The sequence below is a fragment of the Heteronotia binoei genome, chromosome 17, assembly GCF_032191835.1.
Source record: "Heteronotia binoei isolate CCM8104 ecotype False Entrance Well chromosome 17, APGP_CSIRO_Hbin_v1, whole genome shotgun sequence".
NCBI classification, from domain to species: domain Eukaryota; kingdom Metazoa; phylum Chordata; class Lepidosauria; order Squamata; family Gekkonidae; genus Heteronotia; species Heteronotia binoei.
In genome coordinates, this window is record NC_083239.1 from 21,384,646 (window position 1) to 21,411,949 (window position 27,304).

The following is a 27,304-nucleotide window of genomic DNA, read 5'->3' on the forward strand; positions in this document are numbered from 1 at the left end:
AACAGCAAGTTACGGGTTGCCGAGACTTTAGCCCATGGCACAATTGCATGGCCACAAATCTACATTTAGAAAGTTTATATTCTTACCAAACTATTCCCCCCTTATTTTTGCCAACTCCTGCAAGAGATTTGGTAGGTTAACACACTAAATGGACAGAAAAATCAAACTCTGGGCCAACAAAAATCTAGATTTTGCTACCTGAGCAAACTGCACCAAATGGCCCATCTTGCAAGCTGCTCAGTGACTCTACATCACATATTCTGCTCCTGCTAGCCTTGTGAACATGTGGAGCTCACTGCCCTCAGCCTCTTTCACTAACCATTCTGCTTCTAAATGGCCACAACAACTAGAAACAAGATAGATGCCAAGAGGCTTGTAATCCAGCAACAGCTACCAGCATTTATGTGGAAGTACAAGAGCATGTATCCAGGGATATATGCCCTGGATATATCCAACAATGCACTAGTTACCCATTTGCTCAACCCAATCAAAAATGAGGTGCACACCCAGCCATTCAAACCCTCTCTTCAGAACAGATGTACACCTTGATATCTCTGTGCAAACTCCAAGCTAACAGTATATTTTGTTTCCTGCAGTTACACAGCAAAAGACACAGGAGAGGTTGGCCAGCACGCTTGCCTTCCTTCCCACCGCTGTTGATCGGTGACCTTCAGCCCTCCTATGAGCACTGCACCAAACCACCCTGATATGTAGGCGGAACAAAAGAAACTGCAGCAGTTTCCCCCCCCCCCCCCCTCCCTATTTAACTGCATCTCCTGGACAAATACTGGAACACTTTCACTTTTGACTGCAGAGAGGCAGCTAGCTTCTAGCCTCAGGAACTGGTGTGCTACTCCACTGCACCCCCTGCAGGCCACCCGCATGCATGGTCCAAGCGTGCTTCTATACATGAAAAAATATACACACACACACACACACTCACACAGAGACAAGTTAGAGAGTCAAAGCCTTGTTTAATGGATGCTTTGAAGAACCTTCCTCCCCAGTTGCACTGCAGCCTCTCCTACAGCTCTTTCTCTTTCTCCCTTTTGCTGACCCAAGAAGACAGGAAAGGAAAACGAAGCGCCAAACACGAGAAGAGTCCTAAACAAACATAACCAGGTCTTTACATGTGGCTTTCGAGAAAGCTGCCAAGATGCTAGCAAACACCACATCAGGGGACTGGGAAGCATCAATTGCTGTGTGGTTCCCACGTTGGGTGTAGTAGTTGACCAGCGGGGTAGTTTGGGTGTGGTAGGACTTCAGCCGGGTTTTCAAAGCTACTTCATTGTCATCTGAGCGGCGGATCAAGGGCTCTCCAGTCACCTGGTGAGAACAAGTGCATATGAAGACAGGGGTAGGATAGGATAGGATACTCTTAGGGGTAGGATATCCTAATCTATTAGGAGATTTTAGAGATAAAAGTACCAGGTGTCTTACAAATTGATGCAACTTTTGATGCTGGCAACTTCTAACTTTGTAGGGGCGACTCCAAGGAAGGCTCAAGTGTTACTCCAACCCAGATGAGAACTAGCTCAAGATGTTTAATAGATGGTGCAATTCAGCTGTTTGGAATAAGAGAGCTGCATCCCAGAATCTCTTGCACTTTTGCTGGGGAAACTTAAAAAAACCGTATGTGTGTCCAAATTCTGCTACCTCTGTTATTCTACAAACTTTAGTCTGGTTTTGTGAAGAGGCAGAACGCTATGTAAAGCAATGACACTTTAACACTTGGAAATCTTATTCAGTGACCACCGACTTCTGCAACTTCAGCAAGGCATGGCTCACATGCATTCAAGCACGGCTGCAATGCCACAGAGGCTAAATTAAAAAATAATAATAATATGAAAGCTGAGATACTCAATAAGCAGAGAACCACCCCACACACTCATCTCTGCCTATAATCATGATTTCAGCCAAATGGTCTGCATCTGTGTTCCCTTCCAGGAACTGGAACACTGAAAGTCTATTGGTGGGAATTCCACTGGCATCAAATACATTTTAATTTGGAAAAACCTAACCAAGTCAAGCAAACTAATAGTGAACTGCCAACAGGAGCCAGAAGAAAGGCAATTTAAGATGATATTCACATAGGTTGCCCTGAGCCTCTTGAAGGCACCACAGAGTTTTGCAGCAATAAAAGAAAATCAGAAGAAACCCCCTTAACTGGAAGTATACATACATCATCCTTCATGTGAACTTTAGGAGGATTGAATTCCTCGTGATATGAGCGGCCACTTGCTGGATGGATCAGCCTGAAACAGACCACAGCAAAGCGCACTGCAGATTTAGTTCTTTCTTCAGATCTAGAATCACCAAGCAGCTTAACCCTCAGCTCAGTTCCAAAGGCACCAGCCTTGCTAGAGAGTTCCCATGAGATAGCAAGAGTCACAGAGGGCAAACTTTCAAGAAGTAACAAAGGAAGCTACAGCCCCAATTAAAAGTAACATGTCCAGAGAAGTCTAGGGGAACAGCATTTTCTTCAGCCCATGCTTTTGAGAGTCGAAGTTCACTTTCTGCAGATGTGCAGGAGTAAAAGCTATCTAGCCTAATTTATATACACAGCAGTAAAGTGTGAGTGAATGAATTACGTCATTATAACAGGCAAGTTCAAAACGAAATCCAGTGCAAGGGGAAGCCAGTTCAGACACTTCCTGATCTGGTAAAATAGCCAAAACATAAAGTCTAGTCTAAGACAGGCCTGGTAGATTTACAATCCTATGCACCTGAAGAAGTCAGCTCTGACCCACAGAGTGTGTCTTTAAGATGCCACAGGACCCCAGATTTATTGGCTGCTGCAGATCAACATGGCTCCACTCTGGAACCTTCATATTTGGGCTCAGCATGGTGTTTGCCATGAGCCACCCACAAGAACTAAAGACACTAATTGCCCCACAGAAAATTTTTACCGTCCTGTGATCCTCCGGATGAGTAAGGAGTCAGCAATGCTGAATTCAATGACAGAATCAAGATGCTCTTTCCTCTTCTCCATGAGTTCATTAAGCTGTTAGCATTTCAAGAGAGAGGGAAGAGAAAGTTTATTACAGCACAGAGCAGGTGGATTCAGATCAAGCTAGGCTGTTTGGAAAAAGTGCTGCATGCGGGAGAATGCCCAGCTCAGAACTTGCACTTCCCAAATAGACTCTCATTGCACTCTCCCAAATAGACTTTACATCAGCAAGAAAATACCTTCTTGCCTAAACCACTCATAGTACTGGTTCAGCAGCACTGCCATAATTTCCACTTTGAATTGCTTCTCTTTCCAGAAGAAAAGAAAGTAAAAGCTATCCCATATTTCCTTGCTCTGAATGAGGGAACCTTTGAAAAAAGACATGCTGCCCAATTCAGGGCTGATTCAAGGGACTGTGTCACCGAAAGCAAGGGACACCACTCCCTCCCAGGCTTGTACCACTACCAGCTGCCCCAGGCCTAGCCCTTGCAGCACTGGCAAAGGGGCTTGGTTTGATCCAGCTGCCCCAAGTGGGAGTGCCAGTCACTCCCCATGCAGCTGATGGCATGGAGTAGAGCCCCTGCAGTGCATTGGTGCCCTCCTCTATTGTGCCACTGCAAGCAATCACTTGGATAGCATGGCTGCAGGAACAGCCCTGACGCTAGTTATGTTCCACACCAGAATGGACCTGTTTGTTTCCTCCGCCTCAGAAGAATTAGCTCTAAATTAGTCCAGGATCTGCCAGCAGCATTTGATCAGCTCCTCTGATTAACTGCAAACCATACGATGAGAGCACTACATCCACAAAAGGCCTCTTCTGGTGACCACTTATACTAGAAGCCTTCTTGAGAAGACAAGAGAGGAAGGCAAGAAGCACACAATAGTTAAAAGTGACAAAAACAAGATAACTGGATTAGCTTATGGCAGCATATACTAGATACTGAACCCCAAATCCCAAGAGCAGCCTGAGGAAGTTCAGGAGGGGCATACAGTTGTCACGCACCATTTCTGCTTGCCGCACCGTGCGGGGAAAGCCATCCAAAAGGAAGCCATTTTTGCAAGGAGGAGTTTCCAGGTTTTTCTCAATCAGCTCCACCACCATCTCATCACTCACCTTACAGTTTGGGAGGCAGCGGGGAGAAGAGACAAGAAAGAGCAGTCTTGATAAAGCATCCCACAACAACAATGTCAACCTGGTCTTCTGGACCACCTTGCAGAATACATGGAGTGTCCCTCCTCCCCATGCCAAATCCCTCCTGCAAATCTTTACAAAATAAAGCTTGAAGCTTAAGAAATCAGTGGAAAAGTGTTCAAGTGGGACCCACTTCCATGTTTTACTTTACATTTTTGGGGCTGCTGGCATATTAACTCCAGGCTCAACACAAAAACACAAGAATCTCACAGCTATTGACTCAGTGCAAATTTTATGCTTCATTTTTACCCGGGGGGTTTTGGTAGGAAAAGCCCAGTAGGAACTAATTTGCATATTAGGCCACACCCCTGGACCCCAAGTCTGCTGGAACTGTGTTCCTGCTAAAAAAAAAAAAGCCCTGTTTTTTTTCATTTATAAGCATATATTATTGTTGGGCAACATTTTGTGACCATCCTGCGTACATGCAGAAGCAAACCCACACTGGCCATAAGGCCTCCCAAAGTCCCTGCTCTGAGCTTATTCTATTCCACCTCCACTCTCTGGGCTTGCGACCACCTACAAAAAAGTCTCAACCCACTTCCATCAGGTCCTAATCCTCCATCTAAGAATCGGTACAGAAGAGGCCTAGAAACCAGGAAGGACCAAGAACTCCAGAATAATGTCTTGTACCCATGATTTGTCCAGCACTCCAGGCTGCTCCAGGGCCAAAGCAATTACTCCCTAACATCTGAACCACTGTAGCTTTGCTTGTAAACTAAATCTATTTGCTCAGTAAGCAACCTTCTAGAGTGCACCTGCTGTCCCCTTGAGGGCACTGTGGTTTAGAAGACCGTGCAGACTGAGCAGGGAACAGGGCGCTGCCAGATAAGCATTCTGTTCATAGCTAAGGGTTGAAAAATAGCCTCCTGCCTGACTTTCCCCAGGTACTTCAAACATATTCATCTTATATTAATTTACATATGCAAGAACATTTCTGATGCCCTGAGATGAAATGAGTTCCCGTTATCTCCCATCCCGAGGACCAGGGGTGTGGCACCTAGCCAAGGCAGATAATTGGTTCTAAGAGACAATTGCTTTATCTAGCCCCCACAGCTGCTTCTGCCAAGGCCCCGACTCTCCTAGCCTTCAGATATCACGACTATAGCTTGGAATAAAGGCTGAGTGACCCATCAAAGCCCCTCTCTAACAATGATAAAAAACCACACTTGGAGGTCACCCAGCGGTTGCGGAAGAACAAAAAAAAGCCATGTATTCTGGGTCCTGAGTGGTCAACAAAAGGAGCAGCATGTACGCAGAAAGGGCCTTTATGAGACCAACTCTTTTGAGCTTTCAGCTTTCCAAGTCCAAATTGGAGGGAAGGAAGAGAAAAACAAAAATATTACTTCGTTCAAAAACGAATGTAACATAAAGCCTTCAAACTATAAATATCTAGGGCTTTTTTGGCAGAAAAAGCCCAGCAGGAACTCATTTGCATATTAGGCCACACCCCTAACACCAAGCCAGCCAGAACTGCATTCCTGTGCATTCCTGCTCAAAAAAAAGCCCTATAAATATTTAAGATATGGACCAGGAAGGAAACATTTGCTATTGACCAGGAAGGAAATGTTTAAGCTATTGACCAGGTCTGAGGTGCAAAGGAACAATCCCTTTGCAACCGAGTATCCTCCATTTTCAGCAGCTAATAATAAACAGGAGGCCCCATTGTGGACCTGCAAGCTGCCTTCCTCCAATTCATTTCAGTGGGCAGCAAATCCAAGCAGGTAATGTGCACATGAGGTTCCACACTTTACTCAGAAAGTCTCTGGCTGTTGTCTGCATGCCACCCTGGCTATAAGTTTCTATTCCAGGGCACATGTTAAGGGATGAAGCACATCTTTGGGGAAAGATCCAATCACTGCCAGCCACATAAAATCTCTAAACTGGGGGAGGGAGGGGGGGAGAGAGGGACAGACCTACAGGCATTCACCAGGAAAAGGGAAGGGCTTCATAGAAGGAACCTCCCTGTACCTACCAGCTTGCCAGAGTCCATGGTCTCCTTCAGCTTCTTCCCCAGCTCTGAACCAGAAGCTACCATGGCCCTCAGCATGTCCCCTGTGGCCAAGTGACACACACAGTATGTTTCAGCAAGCCGAGGAGCCTGAATAAACAGAACAGAAGGCAAGAAGTGAAGCCATGATAGGGTCAAGCCAGTCATACACAGCTTCTGGGGCTGACTTCCCCCCCAGGTGCTGCTCAAGAATTTAGAACTGCTGATGGAAAAGCAGTAACTACAACAGGGCCTGCCAAACACCTATGCTGTCCCAGAAATTGGGAGAAGGAAGTCCACATGGCCAAGAATGGAGAGACTATGTTGTCTCACATCCCAACCCCATCAGAGGCCAGCCAAATGCTTTTAGTAAGTCAACAAGGATAAAGTGAAGTCACCAGCCCTTACCCATTCTACCCCACCCCCCAATTGCATCATGTATACTGCTTCTGTACATGAAAGCTTCATTCATTTATTATCAGAGGCAGACTAAAAAGTGTGCATGGTCCAGGAGAGCAAGCCAGGCTGAGCAGTCCCTGCACAGCAAAAAGCTTAGATCTGGCCATCGATGAGTGTTGGTTCACCCCTTGCATCCTTCTGCATTGCTATCAACTAGGAACAGAAAGGAGAAGAGCTGTGGCTCAGTGACAGAATATCTGTGTATCATGCAGAAGGTCTCAGGTTCAATACTGGACACCTCCAGTTAAAAGCATGAGGTAGCAGATTATGCAAAGGAACTGAGTAGGCACATTGATGAACACGAGTTATTGAGGAAGACTCAGCATGGGTTCTGTAAGGGAAGATCTTGCCTAACTAATCTGTTACAGTTCTGAGGGGGTGAACAAACATGTGGACAAAGGAGACCAGATAGATATTGTTTACCTTGACTTCCCGAAAGCTTTTGATAAAGTTCCTCATCAAAGGCTTCTTAGTAAGCTCGAGAGTCATGGAGTAAAAGGACAGGTCCTCTTGTGGATCAAAAACTGGCTAATTAATAGGAAGCAGAGAGTGAGTATAAATGGGCAGTCTTCACAATGGAGGACGGTAAGCAGTGGAGTGCCGCAGGGCTCAGTACTGGGTCCCATGCTCTTTAACTTGTTCATAAATGATTTGGAGTTGAGAGTAAGCAGTGAAGTGGCCAGATTTGCAGATGACACTAAATTGTTCAGGGTGGTGAGAACCAGAGAGGATTGTGAGGAACTCCAAAGGGATCTTTTGAGGCTGGGTGAGTGGGCGTCAACGTGGCAGATGAGGTTCAATGCGGCCAAGTGCAAAGTAATGCACATTGGGACCAAGAATCCCAGCTACAAATACAAGTTGATGGGGTGTGAACTGGCAGAGACTGACCAAGAGAGAGATCTTGGGGTCGTGGTAGATAACTCACGGAAAATGCCAAGACAGTGTGCGATTGCAATAAAGAAGGCCAACGCCATGCTGGGAATTATTAGGAAGGGAATTGAAAACAAATCAGCCAGTATCATAATGCCCCTGTATAAATCGATGGTGCGGTCTCATTTGGAATACTGTGTGCAATTCTGGTCACTGCACCTCAAAAAGGATATTATAGCATTGGAAAAAGTGCAGAAAAGGGCAACTAGAATGATTAAAGGGTTGGAGCACTTTCCCTATGAAGAAAGGTTAAAATGCTTGGGCCTCTTTAGCTTGGAGAAATGTCGACTGTGGGGTGACATGATAGAGGTTTACAAGATTATGCATGGGATGGAGAAGGTAGAGAAAGAAGTACTTTTCTCCCATTCTCACAATACAAGAACTCGTGGGCATTCAATGAAATTGCTGAGCAGTCAGGTTAAAACGGATAAAAGGAAGTACGTCACCCAAAGGGTGATTAACATGTGGAATTCACTGCCACAGGAGGTGGTGGCAGCTACAAGCATAGCCAGCTTCAAGAGGGGATTGGATAAAAATATGGAGCAGAGGTCCATCAGTGGCTATTAGCCACAGTGTGTATCTATATGTGTGTGTGTATATATTTTTGGCCACTGTGTGAGAGAGTTGGACTGGATGGGCCATTGGCCTGATCCAACATGGCTTCTCTTATGTTCTTATGAGACACTACAAAGCTACAGCTGTCCAGAGCAGATGAGACTGACCTTGATGGATCAAGAGTGTGATTCAGTAGAAGGAAGCTTAAACAATACAGGTGATTCAACACCTATCTCTGGATGACTGAACAGGTCTGCATTAAGAGGCCCCTGAAGCACAGGCAAAGGAAACCAGGGATTGGCCTGACTTGACAGCAACTCACTAGGAACTTTCCCTGTCAGTTAAATGCCTAGACCACCCTGACTATCATAGCTAATAGCAGGCAGGTACATCAGCAGCTATGAATTTATCTAACTCTTTCCAAAACAAGTTATGTTTGCAGCCATTACATTTTTATAATTAATGTGTGCTTTCAAGTCAAAACCCACTCATGGTGACCCCAAAACTATGGCGTTTTCAAAGCAAGAGATGAGCAGTGCTGGTCTGCCATTGCCAGGGCTATATCCTACTACCATAAAGCAATTAAATTATGTGTTATATGAAGAAGAGTCTCAGTGAAGTCCGCACTGCCCTCTCCTGGCAGCAAGGGCTTGGTTGTGGTAGACATTCACCTGCCAACAGAGGAAAAGGGATTGTAATGAATAGCCTGTGAGTAACACAAAATATTATCTGGGATTCCAGTTGCAAGATATAACACTCAGAGAAGGAAAGAAAACCAGGAGGTAGCACCCTCACTATATTCTTGCCTTCATTCAGTGATTGATATACCCTGGAGACAACCCAAGATCACTGCAATAATACAAAAATTGATGTAGAATCTTTCCCTAGACCAAATTTTAATGATACAAGAGTATGAAGACTTCTGAGTTACACAGAACTCTTCAGCAGAAAAATCTGCAACTGAAGAACTCTCTAAATCAGAAGCTTACATGTTCCCTCAATGATAGATGCTAGCTGAATAAAAGATGCAGCCTCCAGTGTGCTAAGTGTTCTATAGACAGCCAACTCAAACTACTGCCCCTGCCCAGAACTGATGAGATTATGGGGCACTGAAGGAGGATAGAGGACTGCTAACTGAATGAAGAATGGGGGATTACATAACAGTACAGTGGTAGGTAAGGGAAGGCAGAGACAGATCCAGGATGCCCAGCCTTTAACCTCATGTGTCCTTTCTCGAACAGAGAGGAAGCCCCCTTATATTGATTTGTGTTTCCCAAACAACCCATAGCCAAAGAACACCTTTTTTTCTGAATTGAGACTTGGAGACACTTCATTCTAAAGACATAAAGATAAATTGTTGGGATTTATCAGAAGGACTAAGAACAGCAAGAGGTTAAATGCACAGATGCAAGAGGCAGCCTCTTGAGGGCTGGCAACTCTGTATCAGGTGGCTGGATCATTCAATCACCCTTAATACAGAGAGGCAGCAAAATTACACAGCCCACAGAATCTGACCTCAAGTACACAAGGCCAAAGCAGTGAAATCGACAGAAACACAACAAGCAGCCTTATCTGTGAATTCTTTGGGTCCATGGAAACTTTGCATTAACTAATTTCTCACACTGTGCCAGTTGTTTGGGAATTACTGTCTTAGTATGGCATAAGTGGAACATACAAATGCCAGTTTTGCAAGTTTTTAAAAAACCAACTTGAGAGATTACTTCAGACATGCCACTGTGCCCCACCCAAAACAGCACAAAGGGCACATTGCTTGCCTTGCAACAGAACAGAAGGGAGATTACTGGGGGCAAGCACAGAGGAAAGGTTTGGTGACACAGGGGTGCAGTCCTGCCCCCAAAATACTTTTGTGTTTTGGAAGGTCCAGTTTTAAGTGAAACAGCAGGCCCCGAGATAGGGCAGGAAAATATGAGAAGATATTTTACCCCAGTCATTTCTTTCATATACCAGCTACAGAACTGCCATTTCCCCAAAAAATTTATCCCAGGAATGCAGCTCATACAAGTGTACTACTTCGTGGGAGAAAGTGTGCAGGGCACACATATGTACAGGAAGCACATCTCTCAAGAAAGACTGTTGTCCAGTTCTCCCTACTCCAAGTTGCAGGGAATCACCTTGCCACTTCTCTGGGGATAACGGGCTGTACAGGACAAGCACAGAAGATGCACAAGGCAACCAAACCCAGGTGTTCACATACTGGAGGTGCAACCAAATCTAAGACAACACCAGGCCTGGCTCATGGCAGGAGATAAAGGCAGCAGTCAGCCTGCCTCCAAAAACAGACAAACAAAAAAACCCCCAGCAATCCAAATAAGGAGACTATTCAGTCCCTACAAGTAAATGTTATGTGAGGGGTAAAACATTAGATGCAAAAGGCTAACTTTCAAATCCATTGAAGTAGGCCATTTAGATGTAAACAGCTAATCTAGGCACTTTGGGGAGGTTTCCTAACTTGTTTCTACCGCTTGTTCCCTTTCTCTGCTCCCTAAAAGGACCACACTGCGGAATGCTCTCCAGGACTAAAAACTGTAAAACCGGCACAACAAGCTCAGCGAGAAGAAATAGGGTCTGTCTCCTGCTGCGCTGGCTTACTACTTGCATCGACCTTCTTCTTAAACACAAAGGCACTTTCAGAATGGGAACCCACTTCCTGCAGCCCATTCAACTCACCTCATTTCCCCCCTACACGTGTGAACCCTCCGCAGACTGGAAGAAGCCAGGAGCTTGAACACGCCGGAACCCCAAGTTCCAGGGCATTCCCAGCATAGAAGAAAGCAAGACAGCAGCTGCTCCAGGCTTCCTACGGGGCCCACTAAAGCGCCCGGGTTCCTCTGGCAAGAGAACGCTGAGAATCTCGGACACCTGAGTCCCCTCACCTGGGTTCCCTTCCCGGCCCCGGGCGGCCCCAGCAGTACAGCCCGAATGCCCTTGCGGACCCCCCGGCCAAGGGTTCCTTCTCCACCTTCCGCGCTCGGAGCCATCACAGGTTTCCCCTTGCTTGGCCCAACCAGAGGAAAGGCATGTACCGGGAAACCCGCCCCGGCACCTCTCCATTGGTCCTTGTCCCAGCCCCGCCCCACACTGGACTTACTTTGCATCCAATAGCCCCGGAGATCGCTACTTTCTGGGCTCTGATTGGAGAACGTCATGCCGAGCCAAAGGACATGGTGTAGGCGTTGCGCTTGCGTGGTCTCCCAGCGCGCATGCTGTGGGAGTGTGGCGCTTTCGGGCGTTCTGGGTGTGTGTATCGTTCGGTTGAGGAGGAAGGCCCCGGTATTTATTTAACCTCTCAACCTATATAGTGAATTGTAAAGCGCGCATCAAGTGTTTTTACGCTTCGCTAGAAATATTTGCAGAGCGGTCTGGTTCACACGTGCGGTGGAGATGAGGAAACAGGACGGTGAGGCGGCGGCGTGTTTCACCGTGGCAAATGCAGGCGAACTACCCGTTGTTGGAACATCTGTTTGGCATGCAGATGGTCCCAGATTCAATCACCAGCATCTCCAGTTAAAAGGACCAGGCAGGATAGGCTGAGAGAGAAACTGCTTCCACATTAAGATGATTCTCTGTGCAGTTTTTGTTGCTGGTGTGGAACACAGAGGCATTTGCTGTGGTAATGGAGCATTCACATCGTCATTCTCTTCATACTCTTCTTGCCTCAGCCTGCTGTGGCCACCATTTTTCCCTCTCCACCAGAAGGCTTTTTATAAATTTAAAAAAATCAAGAATTGCCAGGCCACTATAGAATTATAATAAAATCTGCTCATTCTCAGCTTTCCTTTTTTAAAAAGCAGGTCTCTAGCACTTTTCTTTGGGGAGATATAATGGAAAGTATTCAGACCTGCATTTTTGTTACTGTTGCAATGTTACCAGGGAAGAATTCTGGAATATTGTTTTTGAAGAAGAAGAATAATAGTTGCAGATTTTTACCCTGCTTTTCTCTCTGAATCAGACTCAGAGCGGCTTACAATCTCCTGTATCTTCTCCCCCCACAACAGTCACCCTGTGAGGTGGGTGGGACTGAGAGGGCTCTCACAGTAGCTGCCCTTTCAAGGGCAACCTCTGCCAGAGCTATGGCTGACCCAAGGCCATTCCAGCAGGTGCAAGTGGAGGAGTGGGGAATCAAACCCAGTTCTCCCAGATAAGAGTCCACACACTTAACCACTACACCAAACTGGCTTTTGCAGTAACATTCTCTTGTACATTTGGGCTGGGAACAACCCGCCCCCTCCCCCAAAGTATATCTTCTTGATGTTGTGCATTTAATGCACTCAAAAAGGTGGGAAAATGACTGTCAGATATTATAATTAAATGGAATTGCTAGGTTCAGAGGCAGGCAGTATAGCTCTGAATATTAGATATTCAGGGTCAGATGACAATAAAGGAAGAGCTATTGCCTTCATGCTTTCCTTTCCTGCAGTCATCTACAGCATGTGTGAACAACTTCTGATGTATAGTGATTGACATGCCAGACACTCTGATAGCAAGGTGACTTGTGAGTCCATTGTTAGAAGTCCTTGTTTGTGGCCAGCTCATCCTCTTCTCTAGAGAAAACCAGCATGGGAAGGAATGAGGAGCTACTGATTAAGGCCCCATCCTGGCCCATATACATGAGTAATTGAATTTGCTTGCATTTGACAGATGAAGAGCAAGGTGTGTGTTTGATGGGGAAGGCAGCAAAATCAGAATCCTCCAGAACAGATATACCAGATCTCCTGTCCACTTTTCCCTGCTGCATCTCAAGTCTATAGGCTCAATTTGGATAAGCAGCAGAACAATCCAATTATCACTGGAAGGGGGGAAAAAAGATCAACTAAAGCTTCTACCCTTTTTTTCTGGGAAAAAATCCAAGATGCCATGTTAACACTAGCATTGGAGGGTTGAGGGCATTTTGAACTCTCCCAATCAAAACAAAATAACACAATTTTAAAAAAAGAATGGAAGTTAAATGGGTAGGGAACTCTCACTGTTACTTAGTGTCGATGGAAGGCAGCTGGATCAGCTTGTGTTGTTGATTGGATGTCACCCTTCGAACAAACTTTCAATTAATCATGTTTTGATCACTGTGTTATTTGCATCTATGCTGGTTTTCATAGGCATAATATGATAGTTCTGAAGAACACTGACATGAAAATGTGAAGCTGCCTTGTACTGAATCACACCCCCTTGGTCCATCAAGAGCAGTATTGTGTATACAGTCTGGTAGCTGCTCTCCGGTGGAGGAGGTCTTTCACATCACCTGCTGCCTGGACTTTTAACTGGAGATGAAGCTGGGACTTTTATGCATGCGGAGCAGATGCTTTACCACTGAGTCACAGTCCTTCCACAAGAAAAAACAAAAAAAAATTGTTATTAGAAGAAGCAAATCACAGCAAGTATGATCCTAGAAGAGGGCTTACTTGCTAACCAGGACAAAAGATAAGATTGTTTCTTCTAAAAAGGCACTTGTCTCCTGTAGGTTTTGTAAGCACTTAGATTACTGGTAGATACTGTTGAACAAAATAGGGAGTCAATTGCACCTATAAGACAAACTTAGTGCAATTGACTCCTGTTTTGTTCTACTACTTCAGACCAACATGGCTGCCTTCTTGGTAGATACTGTGTTGATTTCCCCCCAAAATCTGCTTTCTGACTAAATGGGGAGCAACATTTAATCAAAAAAGATTTTAACCAGTTAATATTAGCAAATTGTCTGCTAAACATAACAGCTCTTGAACAAAGCATCTTCACAGTGGCAAAACTGTTAGTACTAGCAAGTAGTTCTTTATTGATTGCATTGACTTCCACTGTGTAATCCACGAGTCTTAGAGAAAAAGACAGACTACAAATAAAATAAAATAGAAAATTTCAACTTGCTTTTGACTGAAGAATGCAGTTTGATGTTAGGGTGTTCCCTGAAGCTCCAGATTCTTCCTTTGCTCCAGTGGAAGAAAGTAAAAACTGTTACAATAATTTATTTTCTGTTGCACAATTCAAAGGCAAAACTTTGTACCAATTAATAATTTTAATTTGGAAAGGTGAAGGATTTGATTGGGGTTGTAAATTGCAAAAGAACCTTTGGTGTATGTTTGTAGCTGGAAAAACCCTTGTGTAGAAAGTTACTTCTGTAATAGACAAAGCTTCTCCCCCAGTACCTAATTATACTGGCTTCCCTTTCTGTGTTTTGGAGAACCTCCAGGGTAAAATCAATTCCATTAGGATTTTATTTTACTTCCAGACAAAAGCCAGAATTTATCTGGTTGATCCTGGAATCTTAAAGAGAAAGTTCTTCATTTTAGTCATATATGCATGTAGTTATGCCATTCATGCACACTGCACACTTCAGTTTAGCTAGATGTCTGCTCTGTGCTTTGGTTCCAGTATATGCTTGAATTTTTGCACATGCTATTTAAAAATGGCTTATCTGCTGTCTGCAGGCATGCGGAGAATTAAACTGCTGGTGTTCAGCCCTGAATGCAAAGTAGTGGGCTGATGGCCAAGGGTGCTACCCTCCCCTCCCCCACCCCAGTCCTGAATGAGGAAAACTCACCTATGCAGGGGTGGCCATATGTGAGGATGGTGACCAAGCCTTGGCAAGCCCTCACCCTGCATGAAGCTGGCAGTCTGCTCTTCCTCTCCCTCCCTCCTCCTTTGGGAGATGGGCCCTTTTCAGGGTTCTTTTTACCTTGGGAACTGCCTTGTCTGGCCCTATGACAGGAAAGAGGCAAGTACCACGGTGGTGCAAGCAAGCAGAGGAATTTGAACATAGAGGAGAGGCAGGGAATAGTCAGGAAAAGATTCAAAAGCAGCATGATTTTCTTCACTTCCCTCCATTTGCCAAAAGCAATGTAGACTAGCAGCACAAAATGAGGATGTGTCCGCTCATCATTGGCTATTTCAGTCTCAGTGGGGCTTACACAGTCACTTGCTACTGAATTCTCCTGTGCAAGTGAGACCATCTTGTTAGGAATAATTGCTGATGTGCAAAGAATATTAAGTGATGTATCTGTGTGAAGCCTCTGGAAAGCAAGACCAGAGTTGCAAGCTACCAGTTACTTGCTGGAAGGTGGCATCGAGTCACAGCCAGCTTTCAAGGCTGTTCAGAGATGGTTTACCTTGACTTGCCTCTGGTAGCATCCACCCTGGACTTCCTTAGTGGTCTCCCATCTTAGTACTAACTGAACTACATACTCCGGAGTAATTTCACATTTCTGTTAAGCTGTCAGTGGTAGCTGTGGCCTTGGAGGGGCTGAGTATCTGCAAGAGGGACACATAGCCCATCAGCTCTGACAAAACAGCTGTCTGACTGTCTCTTAACCTGCCCATCCACCAAGGAGCTTGGGTACCTAATTCTCTCCTCTATTTAACCTCACAACAACCCTGTGGTGTAGGTTAGCTTGAAAGGGAGCATACAACCCAAGGTCACACACACAGCTTCATGGCAGATGATCACGAAGGCACTTTCCCTTTCCACTACAACAGTCTGGACTAGGGAAGGGTAGAGGCAGAATAAAAATATTTGCTGGCCCTACATCTCATCACAAATCCAGTCTGATACAGGATTTTTGTCAGGCTAGCTTCAAAACCTGTCTTTAAAAAAATATTATTCTGGAAGCCACCACCCTCGTGTTTGGGGAAGGAGAGAAGGGCACATGTCACTTTCACAAGCACATAGGAATCCTACAACTAGAAAGGAGCAAAGGCATTTGGCTGTCCCTAGTCACGGCACTCTACAGTTTGAAAGGGGATCCCTAGGTTCCTTTCCACTGCCTACAGGCCTGCGGTTCTTGGAGTTTTGTGGAGAGCAAATACTGTGCGTGACCAGCACTGGTCCAATCTCTGCCTGCTAGAAAAGCATTAACTATCCCCCCAAACAGCCTGTGTTGCTGAGTGTGAGAGTTGCCCTCCCCTCCCCTTCTCTTTCCGGAATTCCCCGATCTTCCAGCATGCTGTGGCCCAGAGCCTCCAGCCATTTGAATGCAGAAGATAAGAGGGAGGGAGAGAGGGGGATGGAGTGCCTGGGCTGTGTTTGATCTCCCTTATCCAATTGGATGGCTGTGCTTGGTTGCCAAGGCAACCCTTGTGAGGCAGAGATGGAGGGGGAGCTGCCGTATATAAGGGACCAGCATAGAGGGGAAGAATAGCTGGTGCTGCTTTGCATGGTGTAGGCTTTGGAGTGGGGGGAGGAGGAGGAGGAGGAGCAGCAGCCACTGCCGAAGCCTATATTTACTCTTGGGAGACCCATGGGCAAAATCCGTTTAAATGCTTTTTAAGGTGGGTGGAGAGGGGAAGTAGGTCATCTTGTGTGTGTGGGTTTAGTGTAGGGGATGGAGTCTTGGGGAGAAGAAGGGGGCTGCTTTGCTGCATTGGATGGGTAGGGGCAGATTCTGCCAGATTCTGTCTGCCTGGGGTTGGGAAATTCCTGGAGATTTGGGGCAGAGTGCTGAGAAAGTAGGGTTTGGGGAGGGGAGGGACTTCATCAGGGTATAATGCCATATAAGCCATTCTCCAAAGCATCCATTTTCTCCTGGGGAAGGAATCTATAATCCAAAGATCAGCTGTAATTCTGGGAGATTGCCAGGCCCCACCGAGAGGTTGACAACTCTGACCAAGCATGCTGGTATTGATGTGAGTCTCCCTCCCCTTGCAGAGATCTCGGATCCCCAGCAGCAACTGCGCCTCGGGGTGTTGCAAAAGCTCAGAGTTCACCGGAGAACCCCCCTGGCATTACACCTAGCCACCCGGGAAGGAGGAAGGCTTCGGGACCTGGTGAGGCTGCCCCTTCAGTTCTTGGTGGGAACTACAGGGCTGGGAGGGAACAGAGGCAGAGGGAGAAGCAGAGTCTCAGGCACACTTTTGTACTCTGCATCTTTAGTCTGGAAGGGCTCCTTCACTCTATGCCTGCTTTCTCACTCATGATCAGGACCTCATCCCAAGGATAAAGTTTGGGTTCAGTGGTACCTTTAAGACCATTTTATTCACGGTATAAGCTTTTTTGTGCAAGCTGATACACAAAATTAAACTTTGTTGGTTTTAAAGGTGCCACTGGACTCAAATGTTGTTCTGGTGCTTCAGACCAACACAGCTATCCCACCTAAAATGACCCAAGGATGAGAGAGACATTGGTATTTGGGGGAACTGTATTTGTTAAAAACCTATTGTCCCGCCCAGCCCGGGCAGGGACTGCGCGGAGGAGACCCCCCGGCGCCTGCCAGCCGCTCCAAGCCCCCGGCATCGCCCCAAGAGCCCCCCCACCTCTCCAAGCCCCTGTGGAGGCCCCACCCCTCACCTCGACTGACGGGGCGAAAGCAGCCACCCGAGCGACGCCTCCCAGACGGCGAGCCCGGCTTCGAGTCCGTGAGGTCTGGCCGGGGCAAGACGCCGGAGAGCAAGAGGGAGAGCCATTCAGCTCGCCGCAGCACGAGACGCTCCCTTGCAGCACGCCGCTGAGGGCTGGGACGCCCGAGGCACGCCCAGTCAGCCCGGCCCCGACGCACCTCTCCTGGGCGTCTGGGGCTTTGAAGGGGGGAGGAGCCAGAGAGGGGCAGGTCCTGGGAGGGGGGAGGATGGGTCGGGAAGCATAAAAGGAGGGAGGGAGGAGGTCGCGGAGGAGAGCTGGCTGATGCGCAAAGAGGCTGCCTCGCGAGAGAGAGGGACAGGAGCCATAGCACAGCCAGGAGGGAACGGGGGCCTGCGGTGAAGTAACCCAGTGCCCACCCCCCTGTTTCTGAGACCTCCGGGGAACGCCCCAGAGTGCCCGGGTGGGGCAACGGCGACGCAGGGGGGACCGGGAGGGGCACCAAAGACCTGACACCTATTAAAATATTAACTGCAGAAATCCCTATAATCAGACACTTGGAACAGGTGGAGAAAACTTTTCCGTTTAGGGGAAGGTTTGTGACTCCACAGTGGAGCAATTACTTGGCATGCAGCAGGTCCCCAGTTCAGTCCCTGCAATCTCCAGTTAACAAAGGGTCAGGTAGTTGGTGATGTGGAAGGTCTCTGCCTGGCAGCCAAACCACATGTTATGTATTTTCACGTGTTCCCAACAGCTGCATAGCATCTGTGGGGCACTGCTTCTTTAAAACAAAACAAAAAAAGGAGAGCCTGCTTGAGTTCTTGGCTACCCAACCGAGCAGTTATCTCACAGAAAACACCCTGGGTGGGAGTGACTTTGCTCATTCTGCTGCTCCACATGCACAAATACTCCACATGAAGCAACAACATTTGGGAAATAACGCCCCCCACGCACACACACACCTCTGACTCCCTATCTTGTGCCTTTTTCTGAACCAAAATGTCCTTGAGCATGTTATTTGAGCAATGTATACTGCACATGCAGTTCCAAAATGAAGTAAAGAACTCCCATCAGACCATTTTGGCTCGGGTGGGGGGAGGTTCAGGTTGGGAGTGCTGACTCCCGAACCTTAACAGTGTGTCCCTAATATTGGCACCAACTGTTAAGATCCTGGATGAGGTCCTGAATCAATGGAGACCCAGATCACAAATGTTGCCAGACTAGTGTTTTTGTGCCTATGCCAGGTCAGGCAACTGGTTCCCTACCTGTCTTGCCCCAACCTAGCCACAGTAATCCACACAGTGGTCACCACCAGACCAGACTCCTGTAACTTACTCTCTCCTCAGGGCTAACTTTGAGACTGACCCAGAAACTCCAGCTGGTCCAGAATGCGGTGGCACAAGTCCTTATGGGAACCACACAAACTGCACATATTCAGGCTGTGCTGCACAAGCTGCACTGGTGCCAGGTGGAGTACTGGATCAGGTTCAAGGTTCTGGTATTAACCTTTAAGGCCCTAAACAGTCTGGAACACATATATCCTCGGGACCACCTCTCCTGGTTTACCCCCAGAAGAGCACTCTGCAGGCAAGAACTTACTGGTGATCCCCGGCCTGGGACAAGAGACATCCGTCTATCCTTGACCAGAGCCAGGGTGTTTTCAGCCCTGACTCCCAACTGTGGAACATCCATGCCCTGTGGGACTTAATGCAGTTCCTCAGGGCCTGTAAAGCAGAAATGTTCTGCCAGACATTTGATTGAGAACAGCAATTTATTTTCACCTGCTCTGGCACTCCTGTTTCTTGCCTCCCCCACCCTCAGGGGGCAGTGGCACAGTCTGAAATTGACTAATTCTATCTAATTAGACTAATTCTTGTATTTTTACTGTTTTAACTATGCATTTAATTTATGATCATATTTTTGTTGTTGTGTACCACCTTGAGCCCTGTTTTACAGGAGTGGGCAGTCTAGAAATTAAATTAAATTAATTAAATATGTCAAGATAGAGGTCTCTCCTTCCTTCCATGTTCTGGTTCTGATCTCCAGACCTGACTCATTAAAAGTCATTTCATCTGTATGGGGCCTGAGTAGTGTGTCCTGAAGGCTGCCATTTCCCCTTTCCACCAGTGGAGCCCTTTTAAAAAAAGCAGTAACTGATAAATCATTAGTATTATAGCTGTCTTACAGCAGTGTGCCAGTTCTTAGCTGTCTTTTCTCAAGAAGGTGTCTAGCCATTTCATTGCTGAGTTATAACTGGAAAGGTGCAGCCTGAACATTTTCCTTACAACTCCAAATGAAAAGGGTTAGAGACATACTTTATATAAGTGAAAGCTGGGAACTAATACATTGCTGAAATAGATTGTTATTAAAATATAACACATTAGCAATTGCTTAATTACTGGTTTTAAAAAAAGCCTTAATATCCTGCTAAGTACTTAGGTGGGAGGGCATGGCTGCCACACAGGTGGTAGGAGGTAAGGGAAATAGCACTGAAGTGGGTGGACATGTCAAAATGTGCATCGTTCCATCTAAACAGTATCCAAAGACACTTTGACTGTGGTCTTTCCAAAAAGATCATATCAAACTAGGTTATGTCAGATGATGTAACTTTTCCTGAAATAAAATGCTTAGCTGAACTGCTGCCATCTTGAAACGCTGTACTAACCATGAGAAAGACCTTGCATATCAAAGTAGAGAATTGTAGATTGTTGCTAGTGCTTGGTGTGAACATTTCTTTCCTTTGATACTAACAAAGGCAAGAATTCCTCTTTGAAGATAAAGCGCCTCCAGGGACAGCCGCTTGGCCATCCCCGGAAAACTAACAGTAACAATGAGATAAGGGAAAGAGACCGTGTGAATCTTCGCACCTCAGTCCAGCAATGTTTAGAATTGTGGCTTTGTGTAATGCCCTTTGATGTATTCCCCTTAAAGTATGCTCTGTACTGCTACATAGTATCAGTCTCAATTTTCTTCATTCTGATGCCTATGGATTATCAAATAAAGCCTAACTTTGCAACAATTCAAGGTCTGATTGATTTGAGGTCCCATCGTCTGACATTTTGAGACTGATCCCTTGAAGGCTTATCTGAACTGGCCACTTTTAAGTCAGATGGCTGAAAAAGTTCCGGATAACAGAGAACCTGCTGAACCTTTGGGGAAAGTAAAGACTCCCCCCGGCACATCATCAGGGCTCGGAGAACCAGGGATCCCTGCTACACATCCAGACACTGTTCATCACCCCGCAGAAGTGGCAACTGCGAACCTCAACCACCCTGATGGACGAGGCCCCAGGATGCCACGAGAATCTACTGCTGAGGCCAGCTCAAGGCGGGAACCCGGGAAGTGAGGGCAACCCAGACTGAGACAGTGGGGAGAGAGACCGAGTCGGGTCGGATGAGGAACGTGGTCAAGGGACCGATTCGGAGGGGGTAAATGGAAGCCCTCCGAAGGGTGAGGACATCATGGAAAAAATGAGGAAGGAGATGAGAGTTATGGCCAAGGACCTCAGGGATGAGATCCATGCCAACACTGCGCTCATGGCTCGAGAGGTGCAGAGGCAGATTGACCGACTGTTGCTCCGCAATTTCGGGCAAGGCTCGCCGGCCGCGCCAGCGCCGCCGGCTCCACCTCCAACGGGACCAGCCGGTCCGGATGTCCCAGCAGCACCCCGGGACCCGCCGGCGGTGCCTGATCCGCCGGTGGGCCCCGCAGTCCCAAGGCCACCAGGACTGCCAGGCCCTGGGCCCATGGGACCTCGGACGGGGACTAGACATCACCTTTGATGGCGATCCCAAAGAAGTGGAATATTTCACCATACAAGCCAACAGCTACATGCATTACTGGGGGAACACCTTCCCTGACGAACCTAGCTGGGTGGACTACCTGGGCTTGAAGCTAAAGGGGGCGGCCAGGAGATGGTACGTGAGCTTGTACGAGAGCCAAAGCCCAGAGCTGACCAGTGTCGAGGGCTTCCTGCAAGCCATGCTGCTCCAATACGAAGACCCCCTCCAGGAGACTGGGGCCCTGACTGCCCTACGCGACATGCAACAAGGGTCGAAATCAGTGAGAGAGTACACGGCTGACTTCAGGGCTCACTCCGTGAAGGTCCGGGGTTGGAGCGAGATGATGAAAATCGAGGCTTATCAATGAGGCCTCAATGCCAGCCTCCTGGATAGGGCCCCACCACGCTGTTGGGGTGGATGCAGCTAGCAGGGGAAGTCGAAACCAACATGAAGCGCATAGCCTTGCAACGGCAACAGCAGCAAGGGGGAAAGGGGGGACGTGAGGCTCGGTCAGGCGCGAAGACCGAAGTAAAGAAGGCGCCAGCGGTGGGACCGAAGAAGATACCAGGAAAGGCCAAAGAGCCCAGTCGGGGCAGCACCACCACCTCGATGGTGCTTAACAAGGATACTATAATTGTTGACGACCTGAGCAAAGAGTCGTGGGAGCCTGAGCCGGCGGGAAACAAGAGTGACCTGCACTGATGGGTGCCAGGAGGCAGGTCGTGGATTTAACGGCACCATTATGGGTGAGAATAACTGGGGTCCTATTCTTTGTCCCCTTGATTTTATTGAACCCAACACTCAAACGATTCATGCACACCCGAGAGATTATAATCCCAAGACTGGTGGACACCCTTGGACTGTCTCAAACCTCTCTACCTCACCCAATCCAGTTCGAACAGATGGACGGGTCCGTAATGCGAGGGGAACCATGTGTAAAAGAGACTCGGGGCTTGCCAGTGGGGATAGAAGAACATTGGGAGGTGGAAGTTTTTGTTGTTGCCCCTTCGTCCTCTTTTGATGTGGTGTTAGGGGTGGGCTGACTAGCCAGACACCAGCCGGATATATAGTGGGGAGCGCAAACCATAGATTTTACAGACAAACGGTGCATGCACCACCACTGGTTAGAGAAATGGTGGCCGAACCCACCCCCAAAGAACAAAAAGATGTACATGTCGGTAGAGGAGATCCTATCGATCCCAAAGGAGTACCGGGACTTGCGCAAGGTATTTAGCGAGGAGGAGGCCAATGAGCTACCCCCCGCCACCGCAGTACCGACTGCGCCATTAAACTAATTCCGGGCCAGGAGCTCCCGAAAGCCAAACTGTATTCCATGGGGTGGGCAGAGAAGGCAGAGTTGTGGAAGTTCATTGATAAAAACTTAAAGCGGGGTTTTATCAGACCAGCCACCACACCCCATGCCGCTCCCGTCCTCTTCCGGAAAAAGAAGGACAGGAGTCTTAGGCTTTGCACTGACTTTCGTGGGATCAATGGGATTTCAATGTCCAATGCCTACCCCACCCCCTTAATCAGAGACTTGCTAAGCACAGTATCAGAAGGGTCCATCTTCACAAAGTTGGACCTAAGGGACGCTTACTTCCGAGTAAGAATCAAAGAGGGGGATGAGTGGAAGACGGCGTTTAACACGCCAATGGGACAGTTTGAATACTTGGTGATGCCTGTCGGTCTCCAGGGGCCCCCGGGAGTGTTTATGAACTTTATCAACGAAGTACTGAGAGAATATCTGTTCAAGGGGGTGGTAATGTACTTGGATGACATCATTATCTATTCGAAAGATCTACCCTCCCACGTACAGTTGGTAAGGAAAGTGCTATCCACCCTATATGAACACAAGCTGTATGCGAAATTGTCAAAATGCGAATTCCACGAGACGGAACTGGACTACTTAGGATTCAGAGTCTCCGGGAAGGGGTTGGCAATGGACCCGGCCAAAATACAGGCGGTGCTAGATTGGAAACCCCGAGGACACATAGACAGCTCCAATCATTCCTCAGGTTTGCAAATTTCTATAGGGGGTTCATTCAAGAGTTCGCCCAGGTGATGCTACCCCTAATGGACTTGCTTAAAACTAAGGGGAAGGGGCCGGAAGCCAAGAAACCCGGGGCCTGATTAAGCTGGTCTCTGGAGTGCCAAAGGGCTTTCGACAAGCTTAAGCGCCTGTTCACGAGTGAGCCAGTCCTTGCCCACCCGGATGAGTTAAGACCCTTTGTGGTCCAGTGCGACGCCTCCGACGTGGCCATAGGAGCAATATTAATGCAAAGGGATGCAGAAGGAAGGTTGAGACCCTGTGCCTACATTTCTAGAAAGTTTTCGCAGGAGCAGCGTAACTGGTCGATTTGGGATAAAGAGGTGTTCGCAGTGACTTTTGCTCTGAAAACTTGGCAATCCTGGCTAGAGGGGGCACAGGTTCCGTTCGAGATTTGGACTGACCATAAGAACCTAGAGGCTCTCACTGGCCACCGAAAACTAACTGCGAAACAGATTCGGTGGGCCGGATTTTTTGCCAAATTTGACTTCACCCTCAAACACATTCCGGGGTCAAAAAACTTTTTAGCCGACGCCCTGTCTTGGCTGCCTCAACACGAGAGCCAGAGAGAGAGAGCCATCATTCCCCCCTCCGCTGTGACCACTCGATCGGGGAAAGGGACAAAACCTCCAGAGCCGTGGGGGGGCAGTAAGCTGATCAAGGAAAAGGAGGGGGAAGGAACGAACAGACCGGAAGGGATTGTGAAAGGAGAAGGAGGGGTTTGGTACTACGAGGGGAAGCTGTACATTCCTAAAACCCTCCGCCAAGATGTCTTACAGCATTGTCACTGCAGTAAGCTGGTTGGCCACTTTGGCTATGTAAAAACGCTGCACCTAGTCAACAGACAGTTTTGGTGGCCACACATGAAAAAAGACATCTCAGAGTTTGTGGCCTCCTGCCCCACTTGCATTATGGCGAAAAAATGGGGGGGGGGGTAAGACACCGGGCTTCCTTCAACCCACCCCCACCGGCAATCAGCCATGGTCGGTAGTGTCAATGGACTTTATAGTAGAGCTGCCCGCGTCCGAAGGCAAGACAGTGATCCTAGTAGTGGTGGACACCTTTTCAAAACAAGCCCACTTTATTCCATGCAAGCAACTCCCCACAGCAAAAAAGCTGGCGTATTTATTTTTCCAGCACGTTGTTAAATTACACTCATTCCCTGACAAGGTCATTAGCGACCGCGGGCCGCAGTTCGTTGACAACTTCTGGCGGGAGTTTTGCAAATTAACAGGCATAGAGAAGGGGCTGAGTTCCGCCTACCACCCACAGACAGACGAACAGACGGAACGCGTAAACGCTCTTCTGGAGCAGTACCTGAGGTGCTGTGTAAACTACCAACAATCAAACTGGGTGGAGCTGTTCCCCTTTGCTGAATATGGGTACAATAACAGTTTGCATAGCTCCACTAAAGCATCCCCATTTCAGATCGTGAATGGTTATGAAGGGAAGCCTTTTCCCTGCTGCCCAGCAACCAAGAAACATCACCCCCCACCTCTTGCCAGCAATGGTGGGAAGAAATCAAAAAGGGCTGCGCCATTATACAGGAGAACTTGGAAACAGCTAAGAGAGACTATAAGACCCACTTCGACAAAAAACATTCACCAGAGTGGGAGTTTAAAATGGGAGAGACAGTTTTCCTATCCACTAAAAACTTGCCAGAAACTTGCAGAAAACTGGCATACAAATATCTGGGACCATTCAAAATAAAATGAGTAATAAACAAGGTGACAGTAGAACTGGAATTACCTAAGCTGTTTAGTAAAATTCACCGTTTTCCATTGCAGTCTTCTTCGGAAAGATCCTGGAATTACATCTTGGCACCCCCGCCCTCCAGAGCCCCAACCTATTCAAGTGAAGGGTCAAAGTCATCATGAGGTGCAGGAGGTGCTAGACGCCAAAATGAAGAGGGGGGTTTTGTACTTCTTAGTACGTTGGAAATACTTCCCACCTAGCTGTGACGAGTGGGTCAAATCATCGGACCTACGAGCCCCCCTTCTCCTAAAAAGATTTTACCTACTGCACCCAGACAAACCCCGAGCAAGAGCTTAGGGAGGGCCAGTATGTCAGACAATGTAACTTTTCCTGAAATAAAATGCTTAGCTGAACTGCTGCCATCTTGAAACGCTGTTCTAACCATGAGAAAGACCTTGCATATCAAAGTAGAGAATTGTAGATTGTTGCTAGTGCTTGGTGTGAACATTTCTTTCCCTTGATGCTAACAAAGGCAAGAATTCCCCTTTGAAGATAAAGCGCCTCCAGGGACAGCTGCTTGGCCATCCCCGGAAGACTAACAGTAACAATGAGATAAGGGAAAGAGACCGTGTGAATCTTCGCACCTCAGTCCAGCAATGTTTAGAATTGTGGCTTTGTGTAATGCCCTTTGATGTATTCCCCTTAAGGTATGCTCTGTACTGCTACATAGTATCAATCTCAATTTTCTTCATTCTGATGCCTATGGATTATCAAATAAAGCCTAACTTTGCAGAAATTCAAGGTCTGGTTGATTTGAGATTCCATCGTCTGACAGGTATGGCAAGATGACAGGAACATGGAGAAGTAGGACAAACAGAGGATAACATCATGCAGATGTTCCTGAAAACAGGTGGGAAGCCAAGACAGAGTAAAGAATCCATATGGAAACAGTCCATGATCCATCTGTCTTGGTACAGTCTTTTCTTTTTAGAGTCTGGTCAGCAAAGGTTTCCCCCAGTATCTGCTGTCCCTAGGGTTACCAACAGACTTGGATAAAAATGCCCTGTCCACTTAACAGAAGCTTAATTGGGTGCTGTTTATCATGGAACATTATTTACCACCATACCATGAAAAGCTTTAAGGGCCCATTAAATCTTTATTAAAGGGAGAGATATATTTCTCTAGCTGCACTTTTAACTAAAGGTGCTAGACTAAACTAACTTTAACTAAACTAACTTCCCTATGTTTAGAGGAGTTTACTTTGTACTGAATGCTAAATGTGCAAGCCCACAAGTCAGCCATAGTCATTCCATTTTTCCCCCATCCTTGCTCCAGATACTTGATCATCCCCTTCTCCTTTTTGTCTTCACAGCAGCCTTGTGAGCTAGGTTAGACTGAGAGATGACTGCTAGCTGAAAGCTATCCAGTAAACTTTGTAGTTGACCAAGGACCTGAACACAGACCTCTTCACTGTATAACACTGGCTCTTAGATCTTTTCTCCGAACTCGGTGCCTCACTCCAAAGGGATAAAAGAACAGAACAATGAAGGGTTGTGTCAGATGGGGAATGGAGACACCTGGGCTGAATTCAGACAGCCAATTTGAGGCGACATAGGAACTTCCCATGTCTGGATTAAAAAAGCGCATTCAAACGTGCACATCTGGGTCCCGCCCTTACCTTGTCCGCCATCATTGCTCTGCTGCTTCAGAAAGCTACCAGGTAATAAGAGGTAGCAAATTTCAGAAGCGCTTCCCTATTGCCTTTCCTGGCTGTCTGAATGGCTGGGAAGCACTAGGGAAGCATCTCTAATGCACTTGAGCGGTGTGATGGTGCGCGTGCAGCCCATCTCTGTTCTGACAGTGGGCTGCATGCTGTCTGACTGCCACCAGGGCACTTTCCACTGTGCCGGCTTTCTTCTGCGGCTTTCTTTCTTCTGTGAATCCAGCCTTGGATTCAAATGTATACACTGCTATGACAGCTCACTATGTGACCTTGGATCAGTCTCACACACTCTGCCCAGCATAGAATTGTAGTGAGGACAAACTGAAGCAGGAGAGAATCTGACATGTTGCCTTGAGCTCTTGGGATGGAGTGCAGGTTAAAAAGTGTGCCCATTGACAGATCTCTTAAGAGCCCTAGCACAAGGGGAAAATAAATTAGCCAACAGTACAGATCATGTGGGTGGGATCCTGTCCCCTTTTGCTATCAGACTTAGGGACGAACGTAAGGCCCTCAAGATGCACAAAACATAGTATTGGAAAGCTATGTGTTTGTTGTGATTCCAGCAGTGGAGAAAAGGCACAGAATGTGCTTTAATTACAGAGCATAGATTTTTAAGGACCTCAGTTTGCTTGTTTCCAAAGCAAGTCTTATGGGCATAAAGATATGCTTGGAAACATGTGGGAGGCGCT

General features: G+C 47.2%; 3 protein-coding genes across 10 annotated transcripts in view; 2 read left to right on the forward strand and 1 right to left on the reverse strand.

Annotated features, from left to right (window-relative positions):
• NDUFS5 (NADH:ubiquinone oxidoreductase subunit S5) overlaps positions 1-27,304 on the forward strand; it is a 187,902-nt gene that overhangs the window by 131,513 nt on the left and 29,085 nt on the right. The window lies entirely within an intron of this gene.
• Positions 1-27,304, reverse strand: part of AK2 (adenylate kinase 2) — a 436,257-nt gene that overhangs the window by 2,773 nt on the left and 406,180 nt on the right. Inside the window, exons 1-6 of one of the 6 annotated variants that reach the window (XM_060258464.1) lie at positions 10,968-11,115; positions 6,115-6,240; positions 3,954-4,064; positions 2,910-3,004; positions 2,183-2,255; positions 1,131-1,326 (exon numbers count right to left, since the gene is read on the reverse strand). In XM_060258464.1, coding sequence (XP_060114447.1) covers positions 1,131-1,326; positions 2,183-2,255; positions 2,910-3,004; positions 3,954-4,064; positions 6,115-6,240; positions 10,968-11,072 — 706 coding nt within the window. In that variant the 5' untranslated portion in view covers positions 11,073-11,115. Of the gene's footprint in view, positions 1-954; positions 1,327-2,182; positions 2,256-2,909; positions 3,005-3,953; positions 4,065-6,114; positions 6,241-10,967; positions 11,116-27,304 lie in introns of those variants that run through there. The other 5 variants (XM_060258463.1, XM_060258462.1, XM_060258467.1 and 2 more) reach the window with 5 other exon arrangements.
• AZIN2 (antizyme inhibitor 2) overlaps positions 14,929-27,304 on the forward strand; it is a 30,843-nt gene continuing 18,467 nt past the window's right edge. Inside the window, exons 1-2 of one of the 3 annotated variants that reach the window (XM_060258114.1) lie at positions 14,929-15,019; positions 16,721-16,839. The gene's annotated coding sequence lies outside the window, so the exon portion shown is untranslated. Of the gene's footprint in view, positions 15,020-16,186; positions 16,345-16,720; positions 16,840-17,169; positions 17,196-27,304 lie in introns of those variants that run through there. The other 2 variants (XM_060258113.1, XM_060258115.1) reach the window with 2 other exon arrangements.